Source organism: Sitophilus oryzae, unplaced genomic scaffold, assembly GCF_002938485.1.
Source record: "Sitophilus oryzae breed Bouriz unplaced genomic scaffold, Soryzae_2.0 scaffold_465_pilon_pilon, whole genome shotgun sequence".
Classification (NCBI taxonomy): domain Eukaryota; kingdom Metazoa; phylum Arthropoda; class Insecta; order Coleoptera; family Curculionidae; genus Sitophilus; species Sitophilus oryzae.
The window spans coordinates 2,510,084-2,534,460 of record NW_022147046.1 but is presented as its reverse complement, the minus strand read 5'-3'; the positions used below and the strand labels follow the sequence as shown (position 1 = coordinate 2,534,460).

Genomic DNA, 24,377 nt, shown 5'->3' with positions numbered 1-24,377 from the left:
CGACCCGGTATATTAAAAAATATTGTTTCATAATGTAATATCATTTTAAAATTCTTGTATGTTATTTTAGATTCTGAAGATAATTTTAGAATAAACCGGAATATATTTTTAATAAAAACATTATTAATTATTAACAGGGTTATAATTATGATTTTGTTACAATGTAAGTAAGTAAATAATGTAATGTAAGAGAAAAAATTCAGATTTTACATTTTACTAAAATATTATCTAAATAAGCGCCTTTCTACAACAACGCCACTGACTCCCAATGGGTAAATTGAGAGTTGCCTACCGGTCAAAAGTCGTTTCAAGACTTAAATGGATTATTTAAGTCAAATTTCTTGCAAATTTGGCACTGGCGAACCATATTTTATAGTTCTTGAACAGAAAAAGTCAATAAAATAAACACTTAAGCACTACAAGCTAAGAAAATGCGTTAATACAGCCGGGGAGATAGCGGCAACAAAGCTTTACCGCACACGTGCGACACGTACTACAAGGTAATAAATGAATGAATAGGCTCCCTCGCCTCTAATCGGTGTTGTCATATTGTAAAGAACTTATCCTTTTTAAACAGTATCCGACTTATAATTTAGTAGTATAAGGACTATTTAATACATCTCTGGAATATTAAACCTACTTTATTAAACTGTAGTATTAATATCTCAATATATATGTGTATAACAAGAAAAAAAATATTGATAATATTAAAGACGTGACAACATAGGCTGGATGAGGAAGGCTCGGTCGACTGTACCCAGAAGTAAACATGTGTACAAAAAAGGTTGTTTGTCCGCGTTGAGATGTAAATAGTGTAGTCTATATTTTATTTTAAGTCTATGGTAATATCACAATATACAAGGTTGTTCACCACATACGACACGGAGTATTGTAGCTAAACGATTAGATTTTTACAAATTGTAAGTTTTGGGTTCGTTGAAGGACTATTAGAGCTACAATTTAAAAATATTTTTACAAGATACAGAGTGTCCCAAATAAATAAAAAATTTCAAAGTTGTATTTTTTAGATTAAACACCCTGTATATTACAACATTTTTAGTTCCTATGATTAAAATAAAGGTAAATTTGATTAAGGTTTATCACACCTAAACCTTACCGTTTTTGAAATATTTTCAATTTTGTGAAATAGCAGTAAATATTTAAGGCTTCATTTCTCCAAGGGTATATTTTTTTTAATACTAAATAGTTACTGAAGTTTATTCATAGAGAATGTTTAAAAATTTATTTTAAATAATTTCGAGCTTTAAACGGCAATAATTTGTTGAATTTAAACGGAACACCCTGTATATTTTAGGAGAATCAAATCAGATGCACAATTTAATTATCTATTGCGTTATACCACTTTTTATCCCTTCAAGTTTTCGTGGAAAATGCATTTTCTTATAATTTAGACCTCATTTATCAATATACCCATTGTTTTTAAAGCAACAAATGTACAAAATGTAGTTACAGGTGCTAAAAACGATAACATTACTACCCCATTTGTATACAAAAAGAAAACTATTTAAATCTTTATAAAAGAGTATACCATTAATTAAATATACCACCATTATTTCCGCCCAAATATTAATTAATTACATACTTAATTGTGTTAGTTAACAAATTATTGTAAAATTCAGTTTTTTAGTTTATAGAACAATTATTATTAATCAACGTAAACGGTCAATTAATGTAGTTTGAATACTGGAATCATATTAATTGGTCCTTTTTTTATTTTTTAATGAAATAAACGAACTATATCGACAATATTAGTATCATTACTCTTTAAAAATTTGTTACATCTTTAAAAATAATCTAAAATGTCAATACTCCATGGGTAATATGGGTATATTGATAAATGAGATGAAGTTATTGCCGTTTAAAGCTAAGTAATTATTTAAAATAAATTTTTAGACACTCTGTATAAGGTAGTATAATTTTTATTATTGCAACACAAAATTTAGTAAATAGAAATACTCAGTACGATATTTGGTTTTAAAAACTTGAATACGTCTAGAGAAGTGAAGCATTAAAAATATTATTGTATTTTGACAAAAACCTAAATATTTCAAAAACGGTAAGATTAAAATGCAGTAAACATTAATCAAATTTACATTTATTTTAATCGTAGAAACTAAAAATGTAATAATATACAGGGTGTTCCATTTAAAAAAATACAACTGTGATATTTTTTATTTATTTGAAATACTCTAATAGACCTTCAACGAACCCGAAACTTACAATTTGCAAAAAGCTAATTGTTTAGCTACAATATTCCGTGTCGTATGTGGTGAACAATCCTGTATATTAAATTTATAGGTAATATCGAGTAGTTTTGCTTCTGTATGGTTAAACCTGACAACAACGATGTTTTCTTTGCCAACAGTCCTTTCGCTGCTTCAGATCCATTTGTAAGATACAAAAGCCAAAGCAATAAGACTCTAACTCTAAGACTCTAAGTTCTAAATTTCGTTTGTAACATAAAAATGACAATAACCTACCTTTTCACTATGCTCGAACTCCCTCATAACGCGATCGTATTCCTTCTTGGTCACCCGTTCCGGATAACAACAGGCGCTCTTGATGAACGTCTTCAGCGATCTTTCCACCAGGGCGTTGATCTCTCCGTAGTCGTAGTCGTCGTGACGTATGCCCAGCAGCGCCTGAATATAGTTCCAGATGGCCCGTCGGAACCTGGACGTGTCCACGTCGGTCCTGCCGCCCATGGTGTAGTAAGTGAGATGGTAAGCGGTCCTGAATTTGCCGTCGAGTAAGGTTCCTACGTCATTGTACAGTCTAGAAGAAAGAAAATTGAAAATGTTTTATTTTTAAAATAACTAAAATTATATTATCTGGAATTTGTTGTCAGATTGTGTATTAGCGACAGTGTAATTGTAGTTTAGCAAACGTGTTTCGTATACAGACAAATTATGAAAAACAATTAGGAAAGTACCTGACATTGTGTGAACATTAACTTCTTGACTCACTAAATAACGGTTAAACTGACTGAATCTTATTTTATCTGGAACTTGTTGTCAGGGTGTGTGCTAGTGACAGTCTAGTTGTAGTTGAACAAACGTGTTGCAGACAAATTATGAAAAACAATTAGGAAAGCACCTGACCAAAACATTGTGTGAAATTTCGAAATGTATTTAGAAAATATTTTATTTCACTTCTTGAGTTAGACTGACGATATTAAAAAGCTGTTAAACTGACTAAATCTTATTTTATCTGGAATTCGTTGTCAGGGTGTGTACTAGTGACAGTCTAGTTGTAGTTGAATAAACGTATTTTAGATCCAGACAAATTATGAAAAACAATTAGGAAAGTGCCTGACCAAAACATTGTGTGAAATTTCTAATTGAATTAAGAAAATATTTTATTTCACTGACTGACAATATTAAAAAGCTGTTAAACTGACTAAATCTTATTTTATCTGGAATTTGTTGTCAGGGTGTGTTAGTGACAGTGTAGTTGTAGTGAACCAACCGTGATTCATATCCAGACAATTATGAAAAACAATTAGGAAAGTACCTGACCAAAACATTGTGTGACATTTCGAAATTTAGAAAATATTTTATTTCACTTCTTGAGTCAGACTGACGATATTAAAAAGCTGTTAAACTCACTAAATCTTTTATCTGGAATTTGTTGTCAGGGTGTGTGTTGGTAACAGTGTAGTTGTAGTTAACTAAACGTGATTCAGATCCAGATAAATTATGAAAAACAATTAGGAAAGTACCCGACCAAAAACATTGTGTGAAATTTCGAAATGGATTTAGAAAATATTTTTATTTCACTTCTTGAGCCAGAGTGACAACATTAAAAAGCTGTTAAACTGACTAAATCTTATTTTATCTGGAATTTGTTGTCAGGGTGTGTGTGTGTTAGTGACAGTGTAGTTGTAGTGAACCAACCGTGATTCATATCCAGACAATTAGGAAAGTACCTGACCAAAACATTGTGTGGCATTTCGAAATTGATTTAGAAAATATTTTATTTCACTTCTTGAGTCAGACTGACGATATTAAAAAGCTGTTAAACTGACTAAATCTTTTATCTGGAATTTGTTGTCAGGGTGTGTGTTGGTAATAGTGTAGTTGTAGTTAACTAAACGTGATTCAGATCCAGACAAATTATGAAAAACAATTATGAAAGTACCTGACCAAAACATTGTGTGAAATTTCGAAATGGATTTAGAAAATATTTTTATTTCTCTTCTTGAGCCAGAGTGACAACATTAAAAAGCTGTTAAACTGACTAAATCTTATTTTATCAGGAATTTGTTGTCAGGGTGTGTGCTAGTGACAGTCTAATTGTAGTTGAACAAATGTGTTTCAGTTCCAGACAAATTATGAAAAACAATTAGGAAAGTGCCTGACCAAAACAATGTGTGAAATTTCGAAATGGATTTAGAAAATATTTTTATTTCACTTCTTAAGTCAGAGTAACAACACTAAAAAGCTGTTAAACTGACTAAATCTTATTTTATCAGGAATTTGTTGTCAGGGTGTGTGTTAGTGACAATGTAGTTGTAGTTAAGCAAACGTGCTTCAGATTCAGACAAATTATGAAAAACAATCTGGAAAGTACCTGACTAAAACATTGTGTGAAATTTCGAAAGAAATTAAGAAAATGTTTTATTTCACTTTCTTAAGTGAAACTAGCCTTATCAAAAATTTGTAAAATTGGCTAAAATTATTTTTATACTAATTTTTTTGTGTCAAAGTGTGTAGTTAGTGGTAATATGTAGCAGTAGTCAAGTAAACGTGTTTAATAACTAGACAAATTATGAAAAACAATTAAAAAAGTACCTGACCAAAACATTGTGTAAAATTTCGAAATAGATTAAGAAAATATTTTATTTCGCTTTCTTAAGTGAAACTAGCCTTATCAAAAATTTGTTAAACTGACTAAAACTATTTTTATACGTAATTTGTTGTCAAACAAAGTGTGTAGTTAGTGCTAATGTAACAGTAGTTAAACCAACGTATTTCATATCCAGACAAATTATGGAAAACAATTAAGAAAGTACCCGACCAAAACATTGTCTAACATTTCAAAATAGATTATGAAAATATTTTATTGCACTTTCTTAAGTGAAATTAGCCTTTTTTAAAAAAATTTAAAAATTTTCAACTAACTAAAAATATACTATTTGCATGTGCATATTATTTTTGATATAAAATTGAAAACTTCCAAAAACGGTTAAGCTTGGATATAGAATATTTTACATAAATTGAGTTCCATTTAATGTCTACTTCTGGAATAACCGGAAATAGATTCTTGAAATATACAGGGTGGTCCAACTGCATTACGGAAACTTCGGCAGCATATTCTGCACAATAAGTAAAAAAGTTCGTGTAAATGTATGTCCTAAAATGCTTAGTTTCGGAGATACAGGGTGTAGAAGTTTCATTTTTATTTCGATTATTTCCAAATAATTTAAGAAGTAACGTCAATATTTGGATGAAAATTGGTGTCTGGGAGTTTTTTGACATGAGAAATTTGATTTTCAGATCAATATGACTCCTACTTGTAGAGGGCAGTACCTACATATGCTTTAACTGGTTTGAAGAGTAATAACTTTTCGTCCACACCTGTATAAAACTATTGAGTAAAAAAATATACATTTACAACTTTTTCTACATAATAAAGGTCTCTTGGTAAAAAGGCTACAAGTAAATGGTTTGGCTTGGCTACGAGTAATGGTTCTCCAGATATTTGAAATTGAAATAATCCATACATGTCATCATTAACAAATTAAACATGTTGGCTAAATAGTTATTAGACTGAAATCTTAAATTTGAAATCTTTTTGTGCCAAAAGTTCAACAGAAACTGTATAATCATAATTTTTTAGCAGAAAAATTTATGATTAATTTAAAAAAATAAAAAATTATTATTCCAGTCAAATAACTTTATTCAACGTGTGTTTATTTTTTGTCAATAATAACATGGTATTAACTATTCCCATTTTAAATATCTTGAGAATGGTTGCGCGGAGCGATTTTTACCAAGAGACATTTTTTATATAAAAAGACCTGGAAATGAATATTTTTTTAGTCAGTAGTTTTATACAGGTACGGACGAAAAGTTATTACTCTTCAAAACAGTCAAAACGCGTGTAGGTGGCGCCCCCTACAAATAGGAGTTATTTTGACATCAAAATCAAATTTCTCGTATCACAAGACCCCCAGACATCAATTTTCATCCAGATATTGACGTTACTTCAGAAATTATTTAGAAAAAATTGAAATAAAAATGAAACTTCTATACCCTGTATCTCCGAAACTAAGTATTTTACGACATACATTTATACGAACTTTTTTACTTATTTTTATCTGCAGAATATGCTGCCGAAGTTTCCGGAATACAGTTCGGACCACCCTGTATAGCATACTGTAAATTCCGAATTCTGAAAGTTAAAAATCATGAAGATATTTTAGTGAGATTATTTTCATCATCAACAATATAATCATTAAAATTGTGAGACTTACACTGAAAAAAAAAACAAAGTTCTTTTCTTAAACTGCCGAATTTCACATTGTTTAAAAAAAGTAAATTACCTATGATATTGTTTTTTTTTAAATAATTATCTAGTTGTTAACTTTATATCGGCAAAAGATAGCCAAAAACCGCGTTACAAAATTTCAAAATAATTAATTATTATATCTGATTAGAAATGCTATTAATTTCATAGAAAAGAGCTCTTTACAGCACAACTGTTCAAAACTCTTGCAGATTAATTTTAATTATAATATTAAAGCTGCTACTCCTAAAATATATTGGTGATTTAGTTTTTAAAATCTGAAAGATCACATAAAATTAGAAATAAATACACTTTCTTATCTCATGATAAAATGCACTTATTTTAGTAGCGTTTTATAACTACTGTGTGTGGGCCCCCTCATATTGTTGATAACTTAAAATGGCATGATTATCTTTTGTAAAGTACTAGTAGTTTAAGAGCAATAAATCCAAAAATAGTATTAAGATAAAACAAACTATCTTAAAACAATGTATATTTCCAAGTAGTGTTGCTACAAAAAAACAAACACTTATTGTAACAAACATAATTATATATATTTTTTTAATTTTATTCAAAAATAAATTGAAAACGGAAGATATTACACATATAAGTAAGTTTTAGCATCACAAATGGGATTTTCTGCTTTTAAAGCGTCAATGTTATTGACGTTATTTTCGAACGTTAAGCATATATAATTTCGGTTATTTTGCCCGATTTTAACCGAATCAGTTTTATTCCTAGTTAGTGGCGCGATCACTTCTTGGTTATTTATTCATTGTATACTAGGGTGGAGCGAAAAAATGAATTTTATATATTCAGTACGCCTGACTCTGTAAAGTACGGAGAACTTTAAAATAATCATTTAAAAATTAAAACGGAAATTTTTCGACACCCCCTTCCACCGCCCCAACCCCTTCACTTTTATTTTTCACATTTTCGCGCTGTGGTGGTGAAAAATAAATATTAACGAAGAAAAATAATTTACAAAAAATGTTTGTTTTAGTAAGACCAGTATTTTGCAAGCTCAGGTAGTGTAAAAATAAATAAATAAATAATACTTTTTTCTTTCACTTTAAAACTTATTGCGTTTTTGCCCGTAAAATAGTATACTTTTTATTTCAAAATAGTTTGTGCCATTACCTATAAAATATAATGACCTTTAGGACCGACTTTTATGGGCGAAAAGACAAGACGCCCACTTTTACAGATAACAGAAAAAGGGGAATAGCAGAAGAACGTGTTGTGTTGGTAGAAGAACCAAATCAAAATATATTGGTCACATATACTTCTGGATCTTTTTCAAGTATATTAGAAGCTATGATTCAATTTTTGAAGACATTCTATTGCACTGGACGATCTGTAGGTCATCGGTTGTGATGGAACTAATACGAAAGTCGGAAATGAGAACGGAATAATAACCAGATTAGAAAGAAAACTGGATCGTCCTCTTCAATGGTTTGTTTGCATGTTGCATGCTAACGAGCTTCCGTTGCGACATCTTTTATTACATCTTGACGGTGAAACATCTGGTCCCAGGGCATTTAGAGGTCCTACTTTTAAGTAGCTGTAAAAAACTGGCCATTGTAAAATTTTCCAAAACAGACTTTGTGTTACCGAATATGGAATTAAGCACAGAACAAAGATATTTATATGACATGTGTGTTTCAATAAGAAGTGGAAATTGCTCTGAAGGGCTGTCAAAACGTGGTTCTGGAAAATTAGTGCACTCTCGCTGGTTGACTACAGTAAACAGAATTTTGCGCCTATACGTAGCTACGTCAAATCCTGATCAGAATTTGGTACCATTCTGAGAAGAATTCTCAGAAGATTCTGAGAAGAATTCTCGATTTTTTAATAATCCGGTTTAAAATTTGACGCTGACGACTACTATGATTTAATTGAATGACAAAGTTTGCGTTATAATGAACCCTCTGTAACTAGAAAGCTGACCGTAGAACTAATAAAAGAAGTGATAGAAAACCCAGAAGATTCATCTTTAGCACATCAGAAATTACTCTTATCATACCCAAGCAGTAGAACGGGCAGTAAAGGTGGTAACTGAAGCATCCGTTACGGTTTGCGGCTACGAAAGGAGGGATGGAGTCATAAGAAGCAAACTAAATTCAAGAACATTGATGCCTAAATTTGAATCAAAAAAGAATTTTAAAACCAAATAATTGTTCTTTAAGCTTATGTTATTATTTTATTTTGTTTTGTCTTATTTTTCAATTAGTTTTTCTTTAATACAAATATTTTCTTAAAAATTCATCTTTTATTACTTTGCCTCATGGAGATAATCACAAAAAAATAGTGCATTCAAAATACATACCTTTTTGAGTAGAAAGTTATTGGACACTCAAGCATTATCATTTTAAAACAATCCGATTTTTTTAAAATTGGCTGTGTTGGTGGAGGGGGGAGTCGTAGAAAAAAGTTTATATACAAAAAATACTACTTTTTCCATAATAAAGCTTTCTCATACTCAGGAGAGATCATTTTCAACAAAAAAAAATCTGAAATTTTTAAGTTGACTGTGGCGGTGGAGGGGGAAACTAAAAAAAAAAACAAAAATACGTGACGCCTTATTTTTTCATATCATAGCTATTGTCCGGTCAGGAAACTTAATTTTCGAAAACAAAAAAATTCTCACCTATATGGTCGCTCCACCCTATTGTATACGGAGCTTGCGTTCAACAAAAGTGAATACTAGCTTAATATAGAGAGTCATTGTTCTATGTTTCTTATTCTTATGCATTTGTTAAGTTTTTATTTATTTTTTTTTGTATCATACTCATTTTATATACCGGGTGTTGCATCGTCGGACGGGACATAGGAAATCCCATATAAATTTTAATGGGGTCAATTATTGGCTTCCCTAATTATTTTAGAGAATAATTCTATTTAGATTTATTGAAGAGCACTAAGACTCACATTCAAAAGAATAACTTTTGATATTTTTGATTTGCTCGTTTACGAGTTATCGCCGATTTCTTTTTAAATATTTCTCCTTTCTTATGGCCCTGTATTTACTTATGAGCACCAGTCAAGGTAAGAGATAACTGTCAAATGAAGTTGTCATTTCAGAAATTTACCTATTTAGTGCTTTATTAGTATTGAAAACTCATTCCTACATCGGAAATATTAAAGATGTATTTATAAAAACAAATTAATATGAATTAAAGTAAAATAAAGTAATCAATTACAAGGTTAATTATAGTATTATTAGAATATTCAATACCTTATTAATTTAGATACTATTAAATTGTTAGAACTTTAGGATTTAAGAAGATGTTCAAATATTCCTCCATCGACTGCTAGACAATAACCCAGGCGATCATAAAATTCTCTTCTTACATTCTTACATACGCTAGTTGGTAAACTGAAATTCTATTGCATTCGGCAGAAATAGCGTTTTTTAACTCGTCTAGATTTGGGTATTTTTTATCCTTGTATATCCTGTTTTTTAAATGGCCCCAGAGAAAGAAATCATTTGGCGAAATATCAGGAGACCTTGCTGGCCAATTTACTGTATGATTTAGGCCAATAATGTTTCCGTTAAAACTATTGTCTAAATATTCCTGAACAGCCAGGGTACTATGTGCCGGGCAGCCATCCATTTGGTACCAAACTTCCTGATTTTCCCTAGAGGCATCATGTAAAGCAGGTAAAATATGATTTTCGAGTAGTTCCAAATAATATTCTGCATTTAAATTTCGCGTAAGAAATAATGGCCCGATAATATTGTGTCCGAATATTCCTGCCCAAACATTTACTTTCTGTGGATATTGTGTCCTTGTTTCGACAAGCCTGTGTTGGTTTTCTTTGTTCCAATATCGATAATTTTGAATATTGGGTTCATTATTTAAGGTAAACGTGCATTCGTCAGTGAAACATATGTTTTTTAAAAATTCCCTATCCGTGTTTGCTCTTTCCATCATATCAAAACAAAACGCCTGCCGCCGTATTTCGTCCCCATCTCGTAGCTCTGGTGCTTTTCATATTTGAAGGAATAGTATTTATGTCGTTTCAAAATTCGAAACGCTGTAGTGTGATCTGTTCCTATTTCATCCTCAAGTTTCCTTGTGCTGCTCTTTCCATCGTTCTCTTCCACGCACAATAAAACTTCCAAGTCGGTATCATTTCTTGCATCTTCTCTTTGTTCCTGCCTTGCTTCACATCTGCAGTTATTTATTAGGGTACCTTTGGTTTTTTTCTTCGGTAGTGTAATTCATGGCTAATATTTTCGATGTAGATATGAGTTTTTAATAATAATAATAAAGCACTAAATAGATAAATTTCTGAAACGACAACTTCATTTGAAAGTTATCTTTTACCTTGACTGGTGCTCATAAGTAAATACAGGGCCATAAGAAAGGAGAAATATTTAAAAAGAAATCTGCGATAACTCGTAAACGGGCTAATCAAAAATATCTAAAGTTATTCTTTTGAATGTGGGTTTTAGTGCTCTTCAATAAACCTAAATAGAATTATTCTCTAAAATAATTAGGGAAGTCAATAATTGACCCCATTAAAATTTACATGGGATTTCCTATGTCCCGCTCGACGATGCAACACCCGGTATAGGTGTTACACATTGCATACTGTTTGAATTGTCAAACACATTGTATATTATAACTAGTACATTTGGAAAATTGCGAGTTTCTAAGAGATCCTTTATCTTAACATCTTATTTTTGAATGTACTGATTTCAAAGTAGTAGCACTTAAACAATAATGCGTTATTTTAAGTCAAGTCTATTTGCCTCTCAATAAATAATCATAAAATCTGACTTATAAAGTATATAAAAAATATGTAATAAACAACAGTGAGTGGGTCATAAGGCTTGAAATTGTAAATAATCTTTCTTCTGCTTTAAAGTTTAAAACATAAATTGTAGATAAATATAGAAAAATCACAGTTTTCATTTTTATGTTTTTCTCGTTTAGATGATTGACATTATGCAGGGCGAGTTTTATACGATGTTCTCTATGGGTATCTGGGTATAAGTACTGGAGATAGAGGGTCGGTTAAATGGGAAAAGAATTGTAGTTTTGTGAGCCCATAATTATGCGTCATTTTTCAATCAAATCAAAAAGTTCATGACTTAATTTCGAAAAAAAAACAAATTTCAGCTGTTTTAAAAATTATCCCCAATTCCATTATAATCTATTTCAGACAAAAAGTTTTCAGATAAAAGTTGAAGATAATCACATCCTTAATAAGACTGTGTCCTCCGTTTTTTTCTAAAGCCTGTCATTTTTGACATATGACACAAACATACAATTTTTAAATAGAAACCATAGTAGGCGCCATTTTTAAGCTTTTCAGCTATATAAGCTATAATATGTTTTTTTTTCGAAAAATTACTGAATTATAGCCAATTCTTACCATTTTTAAACAATTTCACTTAGCCATGGAAACAAATTCAACTGTCGTTGTTCTCAGAAATGTGAAACTGTTACATCGAAACTTTGTAAATTAAAATAAACAAAAATTGTAAATATGAATTTTTCAAATGAAGAAAAGCGTGTAGGATTGTTGGTTCAACTTTTCATGGCCATACAGTTTCGAGGATACGTTGACAGGTGAACGTTACTTACGTTTTTTAGAGAACGGGTTTCAAGACATGTTAGAAAATTTAAATTTAGATACTCGCGCATCAATAGAGAGATTCCAACATGACTTTCATTATGACACCCCCCTTCCATAACGAAAGAAATGTTAAAAATTATTATCAAACCCATTATCATAATTATGCAAACCCATGGATAGAAAGAGGTGGACCAATTGCATGGGCTTCCTCGATCACCTGACCTATCCATTTTAGATTTTTTTAAAGTAACATAAGAAAAACTCTAAGTACCTGTTAACAGTCGAATAACCATGATCGTCCCAAGAATAATCCTGCACTCTAAACGTGTGAATATCCGATTCTCCCCGTTTTGCGAAGTCCTGGTACTGAAAGGTGGGGTCGTCAATGAAGTAACTGATGTCTGCCGGCGTTTCTGCAGGTGCTGCACCTACAACGTTCAGTTCTGCCGATTGTACCTAACAGAAGAAATAAAATATATGAAAAATAATCATAAACTTAAGATAATTATAACAATTCTCAGAATGAGCAAACGATTAAAGTCTGGCCTACGAACCAGAGGAGATTTCGACAGATAAAAATTGGCACAAAATTCAATATACCTCTGAATTATGACAGACAACAACTGTCACTGTAAAGTGACGGTTATTGTCATTTTTTGTACAGAGTTTATCCAAAACATTTGGTTTTTATTTCTTTAACGTGCAGATTAGCCCTTATTTGATGCGTCAGAATCACCTCTTCGGTGGTCTACCTATCTGCGAAACCGATGTATATACTAAACGATAGTGTCAAAGATCACAAAGTCAAATCAATAGTAAGTAAGTCCGAAATAACAGTCAAGAACGCTGTGTTAAAACTGATCCCACTTCTGATGTAATCGGGAGATTAATATATTTTAACGTTTTTAATAAATTAGAACTATTTGATAAGTATATAACGTCTCCTCTAGATTAAATAATAATCTAAAAGTATGGAATCAATATATACAAGAAAAATGGCTTAAATTTTTACTTTTATGTTCTCCTTCAAAAATCTAATTTTGTTTAAGTCTATTCTGTATTATTAGTCTTAGATCTGTTATTGATATTTACTTATTAAAATAGGAAAAAATAAGATATAAAGATACTCACCTCAATATTTTCGAATCTTTTGGCCAGTTCACCAGGGGTGCATTCTTCCGTTTGTTCTGATAAAGTTTTCATACGTTGCATAAGGGTCGTTATTCCTACTTCCGGTTCCGTTGGTGATGGGGGGCATGGTCCCACAGGTTCACAGCCTTCTGAAATAAACAAGGATGAATGTAGAGACGTACAAAAATATCATAATATCGATTTAAAATATTCTTGCCACTTAACTGCTGATATATAATTTTAATTCTACGCTGTGTTTGTCATAATGTGGATCAACCTGCTCTCACTACCGGTTTCGGAGCCCTACTCCATCATCAGGTGAGCTTGGGCAGATCCACAAAATGACAACCACAGCGCAGAGATAGTTAATCCCGACTTGTCGGAAAGTATAGGTTAGATATTAAGTCCCGAACGGGAGATAACGGCCTGTGTGCAATGGTAGTAGTTTCGTACCACCGAGGCGCAACTATCAATAGTAAAAGGATGGCAAAAGGCTTTTTTTCAGGCAAGCCAAATTATAAAATAGAAAACAAATTTCTTGCAGTATAGGTATATAATAAATAATATCCTAATTATGGCTGGCACTCCCCACTCCTGCCTAGCATCGTGCTATGATCGCGCTGGCCGATCCGTACGTAAACCAGTGTTTTATTTAGTTCCTTTAGGTCCGGATCCGATAATATACGGCTGGCACTCCCCACTCCTGCCTAGCATCGGGCTACGATCGCGCTGGCCGATCCGTCGTCATCGCATATTATTATATATCGGTCACAGTCTCGATCCCGGAATCCTGAGGAACTAGTTCTTTGAGAAACCGGGAACTAGTTCCTTTCATTCCGGGGTCGGAATAGTTCATTTGAACTAGTGCGTTCACGAACTACACACCTCTAGTCCAAAAGCCACCTCATAAAATATAATCTAACTACTTACCGCGACGGTTTCCAACGGTATTAGTTCCTCTATTACTACTAGGTGACGGTGTCTGTGCAGTCCTGGTCACAGACGTGTCGGTTTGTACTGCGGGGTATTGGTAGCCGCCGGCCTGGTCCAGTTCCTCGTTGGCTCCGCTGGAGAACGCGAAGCAACAGAGGCTGTGGAAGTGGGCCAGGATGACGATGGCGTGAACCACTTCGGCCAGCGACCAGGAGTCCTTGCCGCATTTGGTCAGTTTCTGGAAGAATAGGCATACAATGAAGTACTTGTATGTAAATAAAATAGACTATCGAAATATCAGGCAAAAAGAAGAAACTATAGGATATCTTTATAATTCAGTTGCCTATGAATTCACCACGTCCAAAAACAGAAAAAAATAATTTTGGTATACTGGGTTGTTCACCACATACGACACAGAGTATTGTAGCTAAATGATTAGATTTTTAAAAATTGTAAGTTTTGGGTTCGTTGAAAGACTATTAGAGCTAAAATTTAAAGATATTTTTACAAGATACAATTAAAGTGGAACAAATAAGTAAAAAAATATTACGGTTGTATTTTTTTAAATGGAACACCCTGTATATTATTCTATTTTTAAATTCTAGGATTGAAATAAAGGTAAATTTGAGTAAGGTTTATCATACTTAAACATTACCGTTTTTGAAATATATTCAATTTTGTGAAATTGCAGTAAAAAATTTCTCCAAGGGTATCAAAGTATTTAATACTAAATATTTACTTAAGATTATTTATTTACCATATATTGGTGTTGCAATAATAAAAATTATACTACCTATACAGAGTATATTACCTCATTATTTTTAAAGATACCAGATACTAATATTGTCGATATAGTTCGCTTATTTCATTCAAAAAAAAATAAAAAAACCGTTTAAAGATTTTTTGTTAAAGAGGATTTAAGGGAATTAATATAATCCCAGTATTCAAACTACATTAATTGACTGTTTATATTGATTAATAATAATTGCTCCAAATACTAAAAAACTAAATTTTGTATGTGTATTAGATAGTGTGGTAAAAAGTAACATCTTATAAATTTTATTTCATTTTTATTTATAACAACAGAAACCTTAATTTTCATAACTTATTCTTATATTGATTTCTGAATCAAATCCATATTTATTTAAAATAACTTTTTTTTAATAAGATTCCATAATTTTCGAATAAGATTTAAATAGTTTTCTTTTTGTAAACAAATAGACATGCAATATTATTATTTTTACCACCTGTACATTTTGTACATACATAAGTTGCTTTAAAAAAAATCTAAAATGTCAATATTCCATGGGTATAGTGATAAATGAGACCTAAATTAAAAGAAAATGCATTTTCTATGAAAACTTGAAGAGATAGGTAAAAAATATACAGGGTGTTCCATTTAAATTAAACAAGTTATTGCCATTTAAAGCTAGTAATTATTTAATAGAAATTTTTGGACACTCTGTATATGGTAGTATAATTTTTATTATTGCAACACAATATCTGATCAATAAATAATCTTCAGTAAATATTTAGTATTAAAAACTTTGATACCCTTGGAGAAATGAAGCCTTACAATTTTTACTGCAATTTCACAAAATTGAATATATTTCAAAACCGGCAATGTTTAAGTGAGATAAAAACCTTAATCAAATTTACCTTTATTTCAATCGCAGAAAAAAATACAACTATAATATTTTTACTTATTTGGGACACAGTATCTTGTAAAATTATTTTTAAATTGTAGCTCTAATAGTCCTTCAACTAACCCAAAAAAAACTTACAATTTGTAAAAATCTAATCGTTTAGCGACAATACTCCGTGTCGTATGTGGTGAACAACTCTGTATATATTATCTGGCAATTGTCTTGGCAAATTTAAAAATTCTCTTTACCTGTTATGTAAAAAGTGCTGTCAGATTACTAGGTATTCAAAACCCTAAATATAAAATGGAAGTTTATGTATAATATGTCTATTTTGCAATAGATACAAAGAATTTTAAAAATGTTTGATTTTTCGAATGATATTTTCTGTTACTTTTCGATGATATTTTTTCTTCTAACTTTCTGTATGTTTAAATAGAATTTTCAAAATTTACCGCCATGACGGTTGCAATATGATATATGTCAATTTTCACTACAAGTGATCATCAGCAAATGATTAGCTACTCAGTTAAAACTAAACTGTATTGACATACATCTTGAGTTTCATTTGGAACTTTTTGGGAAGAAAAATGTGATTTAAACATACCTCAATATGAGATTTTTTGAGCAACCAAGGACGATGAGCTAAGATCTTGTTGATATCATACAAATTCCTAAGTTTCTGAGGTATGTATTTGAGACCCCTAAGCCAGTTTTCGTCGCCACCCTGTAGCATAAATTCATGCTTCTGAAGGGCGATGAGGTAGCTGCATTGATGTCTTCCAGCCGCCTACAAACAAAACCATAACATTAATATTAAATGATATTGTTCTTAACAATAACGAAAAGAAGCAATTAAAACAATGGAAGAAGAAAATCTCGTTATTTCTTTTACTTACCATAATGGCTATGTAATGTCTATAAACAAATGGCAACGGACCGTCTCCACGTAAGATATAGTTCTGGGCTTTGAGGAACTGCTCCAGATAGACCGGATGGTACCCCATAACTTGGGAGACATGGTCCAAGCGGTTATTTTGGAGAAAGGCATCCACGAACAGTGGATGAGTCTGAAAAGAAGAAAAACAAACATAAATATCACAGTTTTCTGTACAATTCTTATTTTTCTAAAAGTAACAGAAAAAAAGTAACATTTGACAGATGAAAATAGATGTGTCATGAAAATAGATGTGTCAGCGCACTACAGAAAATTATTAAGAGTAAGAACATTTCGAGAAGTTTAAAAATCAGAATGTACCAAACAATGATAAGACCAATAGTGCTGTATGCATGTGAAACGTGGACGTTCAATGCAACAGAAAGTTCGAGGCTAGAGATTTGGGAAAGAAAAATACTGAGGAAGATTTTTGGAGGAAAGAAGATAGACAACATATGGATCAGAAGAACAAATGAAGAAGTAAAGCAACTATATCGGGCACCAAGTATAGAGGGAGTAGCAAGAGCACAAAGACTGAGATGGCTGGGACACATTGAACGAATGGCCGAAGCAAGAATTCCTAATACGATAATGAAACGTGAAATAGGTGGAAAGAGAAGGAGGGGTAGACCGAGAATCCGATGGAAAAAGGATGTAGAAGAGGACTTGAGAAGGATAAGAGTGGATGGGTGGAGAATAAAGGCGAAAGACAGAAACAAATGGAGAAAAATACCCAAGTAGCATCTATCTGACTTCGAACTAAATCTGACCTGAAGCGACGTTAGACTTTGTGCAAATTTAGGTCGGGTGCTGGTGATACGACCGGTGACGTCGCTTTCCTATTAAAAGCGACGTCGTTGGATCCGAGTCGGTAAATCCAACGATCTGTCGACGTACAAAATAACAACGTACCATTTTTATGGTGATGATCAATTGCTAATTTAGTATTTAATAGGTAGTTCTAGTTAATAGGATAATGTTCTCAAGTGACTTATATGTTATATAAGTCGTTTCATGTCCAATCTCTAAGTAGAACTGTTTCATGTCCAATCTCTCTAAAGAATAATTGATTTAAAAGGATCTACCAGTTCTATTTTCATTGCTGCGAATTAATAAATTACCAGGGTGCCTTTATGTTACTATGCAATATAGATGTGCGTTTTTTGTTTTTTTGTAAATAATAAATAGCACTGACATTAAGACGTCATTTAGATAAATCGCGATTTTTTAACGATAAAATAGTGAATTATCAACCAGCAAGTCAGATTTTAAAGAAAAATGATTCAGGAAGATCTTCCGCAAGAACTTGGGCCTACAGCATCCTGAGCAATACATTGGCCATTGTATGAGATCATCCGCTACATTACTGGCAAATGCAGGAGTTAACATGACAACGTTAAAAAGACACCGAGGATGGCGATCTGTAACGGTTGCGGAAGGATATATCGAAGAGTCCATCAACAATAAAATAGAGATTGCGAAAAAGATTCAAGGTTCTGTAAGTATTCCAGAACCAGCCGTTGTCCGTTGTAATGACAGAGAATATTTCAAGCAGTGGAGGGACAGCATTTGGAGGCATACAAGGTTTTACAATTTCTGAATCTACAAAAGAAATTTCATTTTCATTTAATGTTAATGTTAATTTAAATGAATAATTGAATTAGTAATTTATAAATAAAGCTTAATAATTTCTATAAAATGGTCTGGTTTTGAAGTTATAACACACTAGTTTGTTATAACTTTAAAATAAATTGGATAAAATTCTTAAAAAAAAGTAGTGTTTACCTCAAAAAGGGATTAGATTACGTGTTATAAAGCGGTATTGGTCAATTCCCTGCGGCCTTTTTAAACCCACTGTAGCACTTTGATCTTTAGATTACTTATCCAGTGGTACCCTTTTCACAAAGCATTTACCCTTGCCACCAGATTTCAGAACCAAGAAGCCAGTTCGTAGTTCTTTGAGCCATCAAAGAACCGGGACTCGAAATTAATTCCCGGTTCTTTTGGTACGTCAAATAATTAAAAACTACTACATATTTTAAAAAACTACTACTTTATTATACTACTACTATTATTGGTACTAACAAATAATTAAAAATAACCTTTTTCAGAAAGAATGGCATTTTTTGTTTTAATACCATCTTTTAACAATTCCGTCAACTAGCATCAAGCTTGAAAGAGTTTTTTTTCTTTGGTTAGTTTACTTTTCAATAAGATTAGGTCTCGTTTGAGTGACAATAGCCGACTTTTACATCTGAGATTTTGCTACAGACAGGAAAAATCTCTTCTAAATATGTTGCAATTATATTTCTTATTGTGCTAACTTCTTTTAAGTTTTTATAATGTTTATTACCAATTATTGAAGTTTAAATATTTTATTTCTTATTTAGTATAATGTTCAATGTATTAGTTAATTTTATGTAATGATCTTATAGGCATTTACATTTAAATAAAAAATTAAACTTTTTTTTTCAAATAAACTAATAATTATTAAGTCACTAGAGAAAAATTAAAATATTCTCAATTCTACTAAACCCTTTCGAAGAAAGTATTTATGAATTTTTATGAGTCCATGATTTGCCCGAGCTCCAACTTCCTAATTGAATTTCTTCTTGTTTAGTCACCCAACAAACCATTATATGATAATTAAATTGTGATTAACTTGTCCTTTCCTCCAGCAATAAATTAAAATACTCGAGCGTTTCATAACTTAATATTGTTTTTGTACGCATTCTTAATCAAGGAAAGTAATACAATACATATCGATTAAACTAAAATCAAATATGTCATCAAGTAATAATGGCTATTAAGGTTGATTATCATGAAAAGGCCGTTCATAATAAAAAGTAACAAAATAAGCGTTCGGCGTTTAACGTTTCATGTAAAATTGGCTAGGTATTTTTAAAGAAATGAAGAAGAAAATTAAAAATAAAGGATTATACTATATCCGCACATTTTTAGACAATATTATTTTTAAGATTTTGATGGTCAAACGTCAACAAAATATTCCTTATGTTTGGACTAAATTTTCTCGAAAATAAAGACATACTTTAAAATTCCGTTACAATACGGAAATAGATTGAAGTTTTGTGATTACAGTGATAAATAATTTATATCACTGTAATATATAATTTATATCACTGTCACTTATATATTTGTAACAAATATCTCGCTATTTTATGGGAAATGCTGAAGCTCTGCAAACCTTAATCAAGCCTTAATTAAAGCACGTGTGTTTGGAATTTTAGGTGTGGTTTAACATCACAGGACCGGGCTAAGTCTTAGGCAGATTTCTGAAATATAATATATGTTTCCTTCGGCCACACACACGCTTTACCCGACCCCCTGAGAGCAACCCGAAAGTACAGCGTTAGACTGTTAAAAGTTCAGTATATGCCTGACAATTTTTTTTTCTAACAAAAACATACTTCAAGTTATGAATTCATATAAAACATGTTTAATACGACTATTCTAATAAAATGTTCGGATTAAGTATATGGGTCGAGGTCGTAAAAATAATGGCTTAGAATAATTTAAATTGATGCCTAGATGTATGGCAGGATACCTCTTTAACCTCTGCTGTTTTTAGAGTGTACGAATTTACGCGGATGACGTAACCTTTAATAAGGAACTGGCCGAAAACATGTCGCTAATAAAAATAAATATATACAGGGTGACCATGAGGATAATCTGTACAGAAAATTGACATTTATTGACTAATTTTCTTTTTTCTCAAAATGCATTCTCTCAATACACATCTGAATTCATTTTAACTACACAATAGTTTTAGATGAGATAATTTCATCTCACTTTAGATACAAAAACCGTTATAAATAACGAATAAATCAATAAAATAGTGTTCAAATAATTGAGAACAATATATCTAATTTTAATTCATTCTGAATATCAAACACTATATTTTTATACAGAATTTTTAGTTAAAATAACATCAAAAATGTAGTGTTTTAAAATTGTGAGTGAGCTTAAAATACCAAGTATAATGAATTTTAATGTAGTGTTAAATGGTCATATTAAAACACTCTATTAATATTATTTTATAGCATTAATAATTATTTAATATATTATAGTATTAAAAAAAAAAGTTAAGTAAACACATTCTTTTAATTATATTTTTTAAACGCCCTGTACATTTCAGAAATATATTTGTAATATTTGCTATAAGTATGCCATACATTACTTTCTAATATATATTAAAACTTCTCCGGCAGTTCAACAGAAAACTCTAGTTTAAATATGTATATAACAAACAAGTAAACAAACTAAAACAAAACAAGAACGAAAATAAAGGAATAAAAATAAAAACTTAAAATGCGAAAACAATCCTTAACTTTACAAATAATATTGGAAGCATTTTTTTTTCTAGTTAATATATGCAATTTAAAAATACCTACCTAACCTAACAACAAAAAATATAATAAAACTTACTCAAGAAAAAATAAAACAGACAAGGGTAATATTATGTAAACGTATATTAAAAAAAATGTAATAAAGCAAAAATTTGAAATAGTCTTTATTAAAAATATTTTGATGGGATTCATACCCGTACAAATATACAAGGCATTTTTCTTGGTTTAGAATAAGTAACATAAAAAATAACGAAGAGTATCGTAAAACATGTGCAGGAAATTTCTTTATTCAAATTTAAATCTCAATAATAAGACAGCCTACGCTTTACGGTAGCTATATTTTTTTATTGCCTATTAAACCATACTACATTTAGATTGGGCGACGTTGCAACATATATCCCCTAAGCTTCTTATTATTTTTATTTTGATCTGGAGATTTACAGAGGGAAATAATACCTGATATAAAATTTAATAACGTAATATGTTGGTTCCTATATTCATATATTTAATAATATATTTAGTTTTTATATATTTCTCTGTTTGATATGTCTTAAATATCACCAACAATTACTGTATGATCGAAAAAAACGTCGTCAATTTGGTTAAGAAATGACGATCGATGACATTTATTACATAATTTCACATTAACAAGCTATCATTTATACTGTTTTTTTTTGGATCGTATGGTATGGTTTTGATGATCTTTGAAACAGAGGATCAGAGGCAGCAAAAGGAGTTGCTCATATTAATCTCTAGATCTTTCCTGATTCTTTCTTGTCCATTGTCATTGATTGTTCTGTTATCGTTCTGGTTAATTGGTTGCGTTTTGAGGGTTAAAACATCAACAATTTGTTCAAAAAAAGCCACCTAAAAAGGTAAAGTACAATCCTACCGACTGCACCACTTATATTGCAAACGACAAGCTTTGTTTGCAAAAATGTTATTTTCAAAATTTGATAAAACGGCATCTTTAATTACAAAAGGCTGATAAAAGATTGAATTTTGGTTTCACGAGTAGTACTTTTCTACATATAAGTGCATAGTAAAGAAATACAATCGTCTGTTGATTCATACTTGTAAATGTATTCTAATATTTAAAACTGTCTCTACACTATTCGCGAAATAACCCGAAGTAGGTCAAGGTTGAATAGCGAAGAGGGATATTTCTTATTTCCTCGCCTATCTTTGCCTTGTCTCGGTTTATTTTCATTAGACGAGAAAACACGAAATAACCCTGTTCACCATTCGACTTTGACCTACTTCGGCTTATTTCGCGAGTAGTGTACTGGCTGTTTAAGAATCTAGATCTTTCCAGAATTGAGTGTAACTAATAAAGAAGAAAAAATAATAAATTTGATCACACCTCATTCAGAACCAGCCTGCCGACCTACGGTTATTATATGCATGAAAATCTACGTGTTTTCGTTGACTGCTGGCATGTGTGAGAATAGACGCTGAAAGTGACAAATACTCAAAAACAAACGAAGATAATAACCAGCCAGTACTAAATAATAAGCTATGATTACTAGAAAAGCAAGGATCATAGGATTGGTCCAGAGCCAGTACTGGAAATACCCAAATATATATTCCAGTAGTGCAGTAAAACTCAAAGAAAAAGCAGACCGTCTGTTGGAGAAACAGGCAGAGGCAAGGCCTTCATCCAAGAACTTAATTCTAAGGAACTGCTAATGCTTAGCAAGTAAAAAGTTGACAGGACAAATGACTGTCAAGTGCTACCTGAACAAGCTCAACCAGTATCAAGGAAGTCTTTGCTGCAGACTATGCGATAAAGATCCTGAAACAGTAGAGCCATAATATGTCAAAATCAAGGCTCTGGATCGCAAGCGACAGTTTCTATTTGAAAAAACAAAGGCTAGAACCGGCGAAATTATGCTCCCGTTCTATCAAGGACCTGCACAAGATGATAAAGGGTACAGGGATGTGAAACTAGGTGCAGATATAGAAAGAGAACATACAAGGCCTTAAGGGGTTGCAGTGTTTCCGGCTTGGGACCGTCTCTTAATATTGAGAAAAAAGTTGATGATAAGAAAATATTATCATTTCCAGTATTCAACCATCTCCAATTATGGTGTAACCCTTACATATTTAGATAATCTCTTTGTAATTGGGCCCATCGTGGTCTATTGTTTGCTATGCGATTTCGACTTATTCCTGATAATTTCCTAATACTAAACTTTCCTTTCCTAAATTTTACATATAAAATGACAGCGATCTTCATTACATAGATATCGGTGACGCCTTTTTTTCGATCATTATGTCCCCTCTTAGATTTGGTCTTCTTCTAAGTCCCTTAATTCCTCGTGGGTAACATGCTTAATTTTTGTGGTCCATTTGTTGTCTTTCCTTCTTGCCTGTCCCGCTCATTGCCACATGAAGGATTTGATTCTATGAATAGCATCTATTACCTGAATCTTTTGTCGTATCCACTCTATTCTTTTACGGTCTCTCTTGGTTATTCCCAGCATATTTCGTTACTATGAGCGTTGTGCGGCATGGAGTTTCCTTACGATGTTCGTTTTAAGTGTCCATGCATAGGTCATGACCATGACTGGTAGTACACATTGATCGAATGTTTTCTTCTTAAGGTAAAGTGGCATTCTATATTTGAATATGATTGAGTTTCTTCCATATGTATTCCATGTTTACTTAATCTTCTATTGATTTCTGGTAGTAGCAGAATAGATAAAAATGTAAAAAATATTAAAGCAAAATGTGTGTTTTCATAAACTATATTTTATATTTTCAATCCAAGTATTATTCATAATTTAAAGCTCACCGAAATATCCAAGGAGCAAAGTATTCAAAACAAAACTCTTAAATATGTTGATAGTTCATTTTATATAAAAGAAAATGTGACACGTGGCACTTTGTATTTGATCTGCAGCCAAACAACATAAACCCAATTAATTTATACACGTGTATTAAACGAGGTCTAAAGCTTTACACAACGAAAATATATACTTGGGAGATCTTAACGTTTTATTTAGACTGTTCCATTGTCGTTTTCTTATAAACCCGAGCTTCCTGGAAAAAGCTGCTTGTTAAATATACAGTAAAAAAATGATTTTTATTGTCATCGCATCCACATACTGCGAAGAGAGAAATACAGAAATGTTACTTTTTTTAACATTGTTTCCCTTAATTGAACGAATTATTTTAACGCGAGTTTCTTGAAACCACCTCGTTTATTGAAAGAAACTTTTTATTACATAAACTATACAA

At 31.5% G+C, this 24,377-nt stretch overlaps 1 protein-coding gene across 2 annotated transcripts in view; it reads right to left on the bottom strand.

Annotated features, from left to right (window-relative positions):
- Positions 1–24,377, bottom strand: part of LOC115885877 (sestrin homolog) — a 396,046-nt gene that overhangs the window by 2,014 nt on the left and 369,655 nt on the right. Inside the window, exons 5-10 of one of the 2 annotated variants that reach the window (XM_030904911.1) lie at positions 16,730–16,900; positions 16,438–16,620; positions 14,185–14,425; positions 13,255–13,403; positions 12,395–12,579; positions 2,502–2,796 (exon numbers count right to left, since the gene is read on the bottom strand). In XM_030904911.1, coding sequence (XP_030760771.1) covers positions 2,502–2,796; positions 12,395–12,579; positions 13,255–13,403; positions 14,185–14,425; positions 16,438–16,620; positions 16,730–16,900 — 1,224 coding nt within the window. The remainder of the gene's footprint in view (positions 1–2,501; positions 2,797–12,394; positions 12,580–13,254; positions 13,404–14,184; positions 14,426–16,437; positions 16,621–16,729; positions 16,901–24,377) is intronic. The other variant, XM_030904913.1, reaches the window with a different exon arrangement.